This window comes from Scylla paramamosain, chromosome 3, assembly GCF_035594125.1.
Source record: "Scylla paramamosain isolate STU-SP2022 chromosome 3, ASM3559412v1, whole genome shotgun sequence".
Lineage (NCBI taxonomy): Eukaryota > Metazoa > Arthropoda > Malacostraca > Decapoda > Portunidae > Scylla > Scylla paramamosain.
The window spans coordinates 4,050,001-4,062,500 of NC_087153.1; the positions used below are offsets into that span (position 1 = coordinate 4,050,001).

At 46.9% G+C, this 12,500-nt stretch overlaps 1 protein-coding gene across 3 annotated transcripts in view; it reads left to right on the top strand.

Moving 5' to 3' along the window:
* The window catches only part of LOC135089385 (uncharacterized), a 104,588-nt gene that overhangs the window by 35,494 nt on the left and 56,594 nt on the right, over positions 1–12,500 (top strand). For all 3 annotated transcript variants that reach the window (XM_063984956.1, XM_063984951.1, XM_063984957.1), the window contains exon 5: positions 1,360–1,461. In XM_063984956.1, coding sequence (XP_063841026.1) covers positions 1,360–1,461 — 102 coding nt within the window. The remainder of the gene's footprint in view (positions 1–1,359; positions 1,462–12,500) is intronic.

Genomic DNA, 12,500 nt, shown 5'->3' on the forward strand with positions numbered 1-12,500 from the left:
CCGAAGTAATATTAAAGTTATATTTGGCGCTGGTCAGACCTCGTTTAGATTACGCTGTGTAGTTCTGGTCCCAATATTACAGGAAGGATATAGGTCTACTAGAATTAGTACAAAGGAGAATGACTAAAAGGATACAGGGGATGAAGAGTATTCCTTAGGTGAGACTGAAGCTGTTAAATTTACGTTCTTTAGAGATACATAGGTTAAGAGGGGACCTGATAGAAGCCTTTAAGTGGTATAAGGGTTATAACAAAGGGGACGTAAGCAAAATTCTTAGGAACAACAACCAGGATAGAACAAGAAATAATGGGTTCAAACTTGAAAAATTTAGGTTTAAGAAAGAGATAGGAAGAAATTGGTTCTCAAATATACTGGTAGATGCGTGGGACGGACTGAGTAATCATGTTGTTAGTGCTAAGACATTAGGGAGCTTTAAAAGAAGGTTAGACGGGTTTATGGATGGGGATGATAGGTGAAAATAGGTAGGTATATTTCATACAGGGACTGCCAAGTGTAGACCTGATGGTTTCTTGCAGCTTCCCTTATTTCTTATATTCTAATACTCTCTCTCTCTCTCTCTCTCTCTCTCTCTCTCTCTCTCTCTCTCTCTCTCTCTCTCTCTCTCTCTCTCTCTCTCTCTCTCTCTCTCTCTCTCTCTCTCTCTCTCTCTCTCTCTCTCTCTCTCTCTCTCACACACACACACACACACACACACACACACACACACACACACACACACACACACACACACACACACACACACACACACACACACAGGGAGGAGTACTTTGCTTTCCATCTTGCTTATATTCACAGACACTTGTTTTTGTCGATTCTAACAGTGTTTAGTGCACATAAAAGCAAGCGCGGACACACACACACACACACACACACACACACACACACACACACACACACACACACACACACACACACACACACACACACACACACACACACACACACACACACACAGTACCTTACCGGTTAGTGTCGGTGGAGAAGAAGAAGAAAAAAAAACTTAGGTCCACTCATCAACTTCGGCCCCTCCCCCTTACCCTCCCTCTCGTGACGGATGGGTGCAGGGTGTATCAGGAGGCAACAGCGGCCACGGCAGCGCCACCACAAGGCCGCGCCACACCTCTCTCTACCTGGGTCAGGAGGCTCCAGGTGCACGGACTTGCGAACCCAGATCTTCATTGCGGGTTATTTTTTTTTATGGGTGTATATAAGAAACTGTGTGTGTGTGTGTGTGTGTGTGTGTGTGTGTGTGTGTGTGTGTGTGTGTGTGTGTGTGTGTGTGTGTGTGTGTGTGTGTGTGTGTGTTGGGGCACTATTCTAATGTCCTTGTGTCCCCAGTACGGGCCAGAGGGTCAGGAGTGGCAGATTGCCGTCGCCAAGAGTGACTTCAGCGAAATACTACGGCTGCTCAAGATTCACCCAAGCCTCGCTCGACACAAGGTAAGTTCACGCTAACCTTTATTCTCCTCGTTTCCCCACATCACCTTTACACTCTTCATGCTCCTTTCTGTGACATCACCCTTTATTCCCCTTTCCTCCCCTCTGGTTACGCTCCTTTCGTATTCCTTCCCATGATATCAGTCTTTGCTCCCATTTCCTTCCCCCTGTTCACACTCCACTCCTTTTTTTTTTTTTTTTTTTCCATGGCATCCCCCTTTGTTCCCCTTTATTTGCTTCTTTTCTTCCCCATTTTCTCTCGTTTTCAGCTTGTTTCCTTTGTCCCTGACGCCACCTGCTCTGCGTCTCCTTATTCCTTATGTCACCACCTGGTCGCCTGATGTCCCCAGTGGCGCCTCAGGGGACTGTCCCACCGTCTGAGTGTCCTTGCTGTCGTGTATCGCAAAAAATGATAATTGTTTAGTCGGAGTTAGTTACGTTCAGAGACATATACTTATTTGTGATGAGTTGGGTGGGTCGGCGAGGCTCACGGCGGTGGTGGAAAAAGGTACATTTGTGTGTTTTTGCATAATGGAAGGAGGTTTATCATTATGGAATAGGAAGAGAAAAGTTGCAAAGGTCAGGTTCATGTTTGGTTTCACTCGCATTGTCTGTCTGTCTGCCTGTCTGTCTCTCTCTCTCTCTCTCTCTCTCTCTCTCTCTCTCTCTCTCTCTCTCTCTCTCTCTCTCTCTCTCTCTCTCTCTCTCTCTCTCTCTCTCTCTCTCTCTCTCTCTCTCTCTCTCTCTCTCTCTCTCTCTCTCTCTCTCTCTCTCTCTCTCTCTCTCTCTCTCTCTCTCTCACACACACACACACACACACACACACACACACACACACACACACACACACACACACACACACACACACACACACACACACACACACACACACACACACACACACACTGTTGATGTAAGTTGTGTGTTTCCTACAGAAGAACGATCGATTCGGCATTACCAAGAGGAGCAGAGGAATTTGAATGCTGTAGGAAGAGGAATCCTTCTTAGGGAAAGAAAAAGGAGGAAAAGAACTCTGTAGGAAAATGTTGACCTTCCTTTGTGTGTGTGTGTGTGTGTGTGTGTGTGTGTGTGTGTGTGTGTGTGTGTGTGTGTGTGTGTGTGTGTGTACGCGCGCTTATCTCTTCGTGCCTTTCTCTCCATTAGACATTGTATTGGTGTTTTCTCCTCCTCCTCCTCCTCCTCCTCCTCCTCCTCCTCCTCCTCCTCCTCCTCCTCCTCCTCCTCCTCCTCCTCCTCCTCCTCCTCCTCCTCCTCCTCCTCTACTGGACCTGCATGGCTAATCCTCCTCAAACAAATCCTGATACGTATCAAGAAAGATGAGTAGGACTTGATCTCTCTCTCTCTCTCTCTCTCTCTCTCTCTCTCTCTCTCTCTCTCTCTCTCTCTCTCTCTCTCTCTCTCTCTCTCTCTCTCTCTCTCTCTCTCTCTCTCTCTCTCTCCAGACACTTTGTTCTCATGCACGTTCACGCACCTTCTCAACTTCTTTTCGAAATTTTCTTACACACACACACACACACACACACACACACACACACACACACACACACACACACACACACACACACACACACGTTTTCATCTGGATTCATGTCATATTTTTTTATTGAATCTTCGTACATTGCTAAAAATCTAGACATTCCACTAACGTCTCCTCCTCCTCATCATCATCATCCTCATCCTCATCATCATCGTCATCATCCTCATCATCATCCTCATCATCATCGTCATCATCCTCATCATCATCGTCATCATCATCGTCATCATCATCATCATCATCATCATCATCATCATCATCATCATCCTGTGCTATCATGTCTCTCTCACTAATAGTTAGAGTAGAATAGTTACCCAAACAGCCTTGTAAGGACCTCAGGGTCTGTTGCTGTTTGGTCTTCCTTTGTATTTCTTTGTATTTGTATTCCTCCTCCTCCTCCTCCTCCTCCTCCTCTTCGTCTTCAGCGTCGTTGTGGCAAGGGCATGGGATAGGGAAGTGCCTTATGTCTTTGCCTGGACCTCCTCCTCCTCCTCCTCCTCCTCCTCCTCCTCCTCCTCCTCCTCCTCCTCCTCCTTTCCGACACGCCGTCCTCCTCCTTTCCTCCTTCTCTGCCTTCTCCAACAGCACTCTCTCTTCCCCCACACTCTCGCTCACCCGTCCACCCGCAAGATTGGCCCCCGATAACACACGTGTCCCGTTATCGGGTGATTATAGGCATTTTTGTTTGGCTGCCCCACGATCGGCCGAGGCGATTGTGAGGGAAGCGGCTGGTGCCCATGGGAGATTAGGGAAGTCTTTTTGTTTTACGTTGTTGTGGCTGTGGTGAAGGCTGGTCATAGTAGTGGTGGTGGTGATTGAAGTAATAGTATGATGGTTATTGTTTATGTTTGTCTTTTTTGTCCTTAATTCATACTTACGGATTATGGAGAAGGGAGGTATAGGCTGTAGTAGGTTCACCGTGATATAAGCATTACCGATGTTTCCTTTGATGCTGCAATGTTACTCTCACTAGTTGTATACACTTCCGTTGCGTCGCCTTGTAAGTTCAGCTGCCCCTCCAGGTGTTGTCGTTCGTATTCATGTACAGACTAAGCCAGGAAAGGTGGATGGACAGCTGACTTACCTAAGTGTCACCTGCCCGCCCTGGCCAGGACTCGAACGAGGGTTGTTGGGAAGGAGGTTGTCACAGCCAGTATCACAAACCAGCGAAAAACAACCACCACCCAATAAAGTGTTCGAAGGAGAGAGAGAAAAAAGAAGATAGCAAGAAAAAGATATATTCCTGTTTTCTTTTATTTTCGTTTTATTTCCTTCGCTAGACATCAGTTTGGCGTCAATCCCACTCTCTCGTCTATCTCTTCCTAGTTTCTCTCCTGCCGTGGCCTCACCTGACGAGTTGGCTGGGGCGCGAGGGTCCAGGTATGTCAATTAAACCCTCCCCTTGTGATGGCTCCTCGATTGCCAGCCTCCATTCATTTCCCGGCCGTGGTATGAGCGACATATCTGGCCCGACGCGGCTCTAAATAGATTAATGAAAGGGAATAATCGTCTGTAAATGGCTCCCGGGTTCTGGCGATAGAGTGGCAGGGGGCGTTGGGCGACAGAGGCAGGGGCGTCTCCCTACCTTGCCTTTCAACACCTGCTGACGTCTTTGCTGGGGATAATTGGCGTTGATGGTGTTAGAGAGGAATGGTGGTGATAGTGTGCTGGTGCTGTGGCGGTAAGGTCATTGTGGGGAAGGGGGAGGAGGAGAGAGAGGAGAGAGGGGAGACACAGCTAGTGGAGACAAAACAAGGCAGCTCGACACGGCTTTAGGTTTTGTTATTATGCTCGAGTGGATGATGCGCAATTTTTTCTTTAGGCTTTCACGCGAGGAGAAATTAATGAGCCTCAGTATGTGGGTGCGTTGTGTGGTGGTGGTGCTGGCGGCCGTGTTTAGCAATGTATCATGGGTGTACAAGTGGTGGACTACTTGGGGGATGGGTGGAGTCAAAGGAGTGGTAGTAGTGGGTAGGTGCACGCGCGCGCGCGCGTGAACGCACCATAAATTTGATACGTCACAAGAAAGTTTATTCTTTTTTTATGAAATTAATTCAATTCAAATAAGGAAAAAAATATACAGTAAAATTGATTTTTAATAAGACATAACATGCTATTTAGATTGTGAAGATTGAATTATTTGTGTTTAAAGAGAGATTCCATGTCGTTGGAGAAAAAAATCAATGTAAAGAAATATACAGTGCTTCAAGCTGTCCATAAATAAGTGAAGTTTTAGCATAGGAGGTCGCAAGAAAATAAAAAGATAATATAGTCAGTGGGAAATCTAATACATCAACCTTTCAAGAGAATGTTCAGTCAAAAGGATGTTTGATTTTCTTATAGTGTGGTCCTCAAATTCAGACGAAGAAGAGAACAGTTAGTGATTTGACTGTTGCTGCATTGAAATTTACATTAATGTTTATGAGTGGAAAAAAAAAAGAAAGAAAAAAGAAATCTAGGTTGCCATGTAGGTTTTGTCATGTATATGCTGTAGAAGACAGTATATTCCATGAAGTGACACTTGCCTGATGAACTAGTAGGGCATGGTAGTGGACACGCAGGATAGACAGCAGAGCAGAGCTGAGATGTGTGATATATGAGAGGCGGAGTGTTATATGTCAAGGTATATTTTGCTCTAATTGTAAGGCACTCGTTACCACAGCTGCTAAACATTACACACACACACACACACACACACACACACACACACACACACACACACACACACACACACACACACACACACACACACACACACACACACACACACACACACACACACACACACACACACCAACTGCAGACGACACCAGACAACTCTACCTAGTATTTTTATTGCTAAGAAGTGATGCCTGTTTTGGATACTAATATAAACAACCTCAGACCAGTCGAGGATAGGAGGAGGAAGATACATATTAAAGCGGAGGTGGTGGTGGTGGTGGTGGTAGATTTGTCTCGTAACAGTATGTAGTTGATTGTGTTATCCTAAGACGAGTGTGTCATCGCCTTTACAGCTTGGCTAAGGGCTTGATGTCTCTCTTAGCGCGGCGATGATTCCGGGGCTGGCGGCGCTGTAGTGGTGGCAGTGGTGGTGGTGGTGGTGGTGGTGGTGGTGGTGCTCGTGGGAGGGGAGCGCCGACACTGACAGAGTTGAGAGACATCTGGGCATTCGTACCACTGTAGTTAGTGTAAAAGTCAGTAGCGATTATACTACAGTAGTGCACATTGAAGTACTGGTATTGGCGAGTGACTTTTGTAGTGGCTGATACCTGTGTGTGTGTGTGTGTGTGTGTGTGTGTGTGTGTGTGTGTGTGTGTGTGTGTGTGTGTGTTCTAAAGCGTTGCGTTAATAGAGAAGATGCGCTCGTTCATAAGACGTAATCGAACTACAGGTGTATCTTAAGCGTATACAGGACGAACACTGAAGCATTACGCATTGGAGAAGACATTACTGGCGTCCTTTTATCGATAGTAGCATACACAGGACAAACACTGAAACTCGGTGTATTAAAGAGGCCATCATTGGTGTTCTTGTAGCGAAAGTGGTAGTGGGCATGGTGATGGTATGCAGTGGTGGTGCTTATAGTGACGCGGGACGTATGCTGGTAGAAAATATATGGAACGAAACCCAGCATTGCGTCCTGTTGTTGGATTATTAGAGGTAGTGGCTTGGTGCTGCTTCCGTGTATCTTGCGTTGGCTAGGGGCGTGTTGTTTGGGAGAGCTAGGCATGAGTTTTTTCAAGGGGGAGCGTGTTACTTTTTAGAGAAAGGGTGGGAATGTTTGTTGATGAGTGGACGGTAAAGGTTAGAACTTGCTTGTTACCTCCATGTGTGTGTGTGTGTGTGTGTGTGTGTGTGTGTGTGTGTGTGTGTGTGTTTGAGAGGGGCATCGTGTGGAGAGAAGAGCCAGAGACGAGCCATGACCCATAATGTAGCGAGAATGACGTTAGTGGTGCATATCGCCGACATGCCGCTGTGCCCCCGCCGCCACCAGCTGAGCCCTAGCAAGCCCTGACCGCCAGCCGCCACCATGCACACACACACACACACACACACACACACACACACACACACACACACACACACACACACACACACACACACACACACACACACACACACACACACACACACACACACACACACACACACACACACACACACACTTTATTTTATTATTGATGTATTTTATAGAAAAAAGTTTCATAGTGACGTAGCAGAGAGAGAGAGAGAGAGAGAGAGAGAGAGAGAGAGAGAGAGAGAGAGAGAGAGAGAAATGATCAGCACATGGGTGTTCAGAGACTGTCAGCTGAAATAGTAGCCTATGATGAATGGTGGAAGAACAAGTACGAGTACGTTGTACAAGGCCAGTGAGCAAGGCGAAGAGTTGGTGGAGAAGGAAGAAGAACAACAGCAGCAGCAGCATTGTTTTTGTTGTCAGTCGTGGTGGTGGTGATGGTGGTGCTTGTGGTGATAGTGGAGCTGGTCGTAAGCCAGCCAAACAACCAAAAGTAAAACAAGGCTCCGGACAAGTTTGCAGACGGAGTGCAGGTAGCGGGATATATCATAATGGCAAATGACACCACCCATCTGACTCCGGCCCCGCTACCCCACCTCGCTCTCCCTGCGTGCCTTCTGTCTCTGTCTCGATAGTAGGCGTAATCATTTTGCTTCCTGATAAATAATTTCTGATGCTTAATGTGCGTCTTTAGAAAATTCGAACTGACTTATGGTCTGTAGATCAGTTTTACGTAATTTATCTTCGGCCTCGAGACGTGCAGCCCATCTTGTCTCATAGTGGCCACGGCGTCCAAGGAAGTTAAGGGGTAGACGGTATGCGTTCAGGAAGTGTTCGCTACGCAGCGTACTTACTCTTGCACTGCTTGGAGTACATGTCGTCTTTAACGTTGTGGTGTCCTTAACACTACAAATCCTAACAGGACTCGTAATACTCCATGATTGCAGGATTTCTGTCAGTGGACGTAAAGGGGTTAGCGGCGGTAAGGAAGCCACAACCTTCTGTAGGAGGAAAAAGAATTCCAAGAATGCTTGATGCTGACGGTTGATTCTTGCTATTCCAGGGAATGCGTTAATTCAGGGAAACGAAGACTTTTATGGCACACGTCTGGCGGGGAAGTTGCGATGGAGAGGAAAAAGATTGTTGGAATCACACACACACACACACACACACACACACACACACACACACACACACACACACACACACACACACACACACACACACACACACACACACACACACACACACACACACACGTAGTGAATCTATAAGAGTGGAGCTCTGGCACAGTGGACCTGTTGGAGCGGATAACGATGATCTTAATGTCGAGCAGGACGTTAGGATCTCAGGGGAAGGGAAGCTTGAGAATTCATCATCAGAGGGCCGAGGTGATAAGGCAGAGGGGAGGTGGCAAGAGGAAGGCCAGGAAGGGGATGGGGACCGGGCGTGTTAGGCAGAGGGAAGGGGTGGCAGCCTGAAGGGTCAGGCAGGGGGCAGGACGTGACGGCGCGGCGGAGGACGCGGCCGGGCAGGACACAGACGACCGCAGCGGGCGGCCGGCCAGTGTCGCCAAGATACTATTGTGGTGCTGTCACTGCTGCTCCGCCACCCGCCGCAGCTGCCTGCCTCCCCGGTGCTGCTGCTGCTGCTTCTGCTCCCACCACGCTAAGCCCACTCCGTTTTTCCCAGCTGGTCGACCTTCCCCGACCCCGAAGTGTGGCCGCTGCCGTGTCATTTCACGTGGAACTGTGGGGGGAGAGTGCCGGGTGGCAGTGGGGGCCGGGTCGGCCGGGCCGCAGGGGCTCCGACGTCCCGGAGTTGCCACCTTGGGGGGTGCGCCTGCCTCGGAGGGGGGTCCCTACGCCCAGCTGGAAGCCCTCCTGGCACCCACCCCGACTGCCATAACCAGAGTTTATCTGAGCAAATAATGTGCCTAATATATTATACCTGCCCACCGGACCCTGCCAGCGAGTTTATTTTGATCTACGGAGCCCCGTCACGAGGTTCCTTCTCGGTACATCTTTCACATGCGGCTGCCGGCCTATTCTGCCTCGCCCTCCCGTCTCCGCCTCCTGCGTCCTTGCCTTTCTTATACCTCGCAGTCTGTCTGCCCAAAACAGTTTTCGCTTTCTAACCTTCCCTTGGGGTCGCCATCGCCGATTTAATAATTCATTTTCCTACAGCAACAAGTTTTGCCTCCTTTCCCATTCAGCACCCTCCACCCGCTCCCATCCCGCCTCCTCCACGAGACCTCCGCCAATACGTAATGTTCCTAGAGGCGAGTGTCGGTTGAACATATACAAGTGAACCGAACGAGACGCCTCGGGAACACCGTTTGCCTCCCGATGAATATCTCGAGAGTTTGAAGCTTGTTTGTTTGTATATTGACTTCATCAGTTTGTGTTGCGGGCTGACTTGCGAGTTAAGAGAGGCCGCCGCTGGGGAGTTACGAGCCAGCGTGGCGGTCCTGACCCTAGGGGAGGGACACTTGCCCTCCGCCTTCAAAGGGTAATTTTGTGTGAAGAGTTCTTGTTGTTTTAGTGAATGTGCTCATCTTACCTGTTCTGCTTTACCCGCCTATTCCGTAAACTTCAGGTGAGGAGGACGAAGAGAAAGGAGGGTGGAGGAATACGAGGAGGAAGAGAAATACGAAACCACTTTAGTCCGTATATTTTGTCTTAACATTATTGATACCTTTGTATCTTGGTAGGCTTAAAGGCGACGCAGCAAGGAATAAACTTAAGGAATCGAAAACGCAGGGAATGACAGAAACACGGTATTGTTTTTACGCCTCCTGACACCACCGTTACTCACTGCTTAGGTATTTCCCTCCTCGCGCTGCTGTGATTTATTTCGCCCATTACACTAAAATTACTCAAGTTAATTGCTTTCCTAACGCTTGGGTGGCGCCGATAGCTGGGTTGGATTTCGTCTTTGTTGTGAGTGTGAGATGGTGGATAAAGAAGGTAAGAAGGGACGGGACGGACGAGGGGACAGGGGGTAGTGGGACGTCCCCCAACATGCTTCAAGTTAAGTCTTCTGTTGTTCATGCAATTGGTATTTCCTGTGCTAACCATACGAGCATAGACTGATAATGCAGAGGTGTATATATTTCTTATTCTTTTTATTACGTTAGAAAAGTATGAAAATTATAGGTTGTTGATGTAAATAAAAATTTTAATTTGTTGAGGGGTTTTACGGGCTTTTGCTTGTATAGATGTGCGCGCGCTTTTTTTTTTTTTTGTGTGTGTGTATGTGTGTGTGTGTTCGTGCGCAGAGAGAGAGAGAGAGAGAGAGAGAGAGAGAGAGAGAGAGAGAGAGAGAGAGAGAGAGAGAGAGAGAGAGAGAGAGAGAGACGTGTGTTTGTGTGTAAAAGTAATTTGGATGTGCATATGGACAGTGTGGGCGGGAGGAATTGTGTGTGTGTGTGTGTGTGTGTGTGTGTGTGTGTGTGTGTGTGTGTGTGTGTGTGTGTGTGTGTGTGTATGTATGTGTGTGGGGCAGGGGCACCAGGGCATCATAGAGAGTAAGTTATGAGCTGGTCACGTGGAGATGACGCGCCGTACGGTCGCTAGCCAAATAAAACAGCAGGACGCTTCCACATTATGGCCACGCTATGGTAATGTGCAGCCCTCGCCACTCCCCTCACATCCCCGTGCACCACCACGCACCAACACCCTGATCCAGCCACACTACGCATACAACAACACTCTTGCCGCGACGCACGCACCACCACTAGACAGCCACACAAAGCACCACACCCTGGCTTTCTCTGCCCAACCTCCTCACACTCACTGTGTAGCACTAACACCTACGCATCAGTACTCTTAGTTCTTACTCACTGCTGTCATCAAAATCGTATCACTTAAACTTCACCTGTTCCTTTCTTCATGCCACAAACACTCCCGCACCCTCCATCATTCACCTTCCTTCTCTCCCCCTATGCTCATGCCTGCTCTCATTCCCAGTAGTTCCTTGCAGTTGATCCATGCATCTTCTACCTTAAGCAATCGTTATATATCTTACCACACGTTCTCCTCTCCATCTCTTGCTCTTCAACCCAACCCATCTAACAAACACACATAACTCTTGAATAATTAGCATATCTTAAATAACTAATCACATATATATAGTAAGTGTAACTTGTACATCAAGTTGGCTTGTACGTGTAACTTTCTGGGTCCGTGTTGTGCCCGGGGCTGGCCACGTGGCTCGGGCCGTCTGGGAAAGGGGTCAGAGTAACTGGTGGCTTGACCAGCACGATTACCTTGGGAAATTAACGACTAGGGTAAATTCTGAAGGATGGTTGCAATATCCATTGAATAAGTATGTATCCACTATATGTGCGTATTTCAGAATAAGTTGTTTTAAGTCAGTTCGGTGTTTTTTTTATTTTTTTTATTTTTTTTATTTTTAATTTATTTATTTTTTTCTATTTTATGCATCATTTTATCATTTTATGTTTTACAAATTAACAGATTTCATTAGGATTGAGATTCATGAACTACATCAAAACAATACAAGTCAAAGAAGAGGAAAGATCATTAACTAAAGAAAGGAGAAATTCATGCTACTTCACACTGATCAGCGAATACATTGGACTATAAAGTAGAATCAAAAGAGGACATCGAATCGAAGAGTAAGAACATGAACATACTAAACTCCCCGGAACGCTGCGTGGGATATCAAAAGAAGGAAAAGACACCTGCGAGGCAAGGTTACCCAGGGTTTAGAACCTGGACAATGGGCGACACCTCGGGCATTAAGGCGGGAGTCTGCGTTGCCTTTCTTGCCGATAACTGCACGATCGTGACGCTTGACTGTAATTCTGATAGATCCGCGAGGTTAGAAGCAGCGCTCGCTCAAGTATAAAGAAAAAAATGATAATGAATTGGAAAGCCACGTCTAGCACACATATTTCCATATACCCAACAATCAGGACCTCTATTAAAATACTATGAACATCACCTTATTCGTACACTTTGGAGAATCTTTCATTATATTCATTTTCAAGAATAGTTAAGAGGGTTAATAAAAAAAAAAAAAAAAACTGCCGCTATTAATTCTCTTACAAGCAAGGATCAGAAACGGTAACATGCATCTAGTACGTGCATTTCATTATCTGTTGAGGCAGCTTGAAGTATTTATTTAGTCTCATTTACTTCTAAGGCAGTTAAGGGTCAGATAAAATGTTCAAGTGTGGCGTAAGGGTGTGAGTGTCGCGGGCATGTTTTGAGCGCAGAAAACGTACTCGTAAAATTGAGCAAAATAAACACGGAGACTGGAAGCATCGTTTATGGCATTGATTACTTGCTTTTGGTGTGTTTCTTGTGTTTCTTGTATGTGTCGATTTAAGTGTGATACATTTTAGGACTTCGTATTTAGTATTCTTTATGAAAAGAGACTGAAGCTTTTAAATTTACATTCCTTAGAGAGGCGCAGGTTGAAAGGGAACCTGATAGAAGT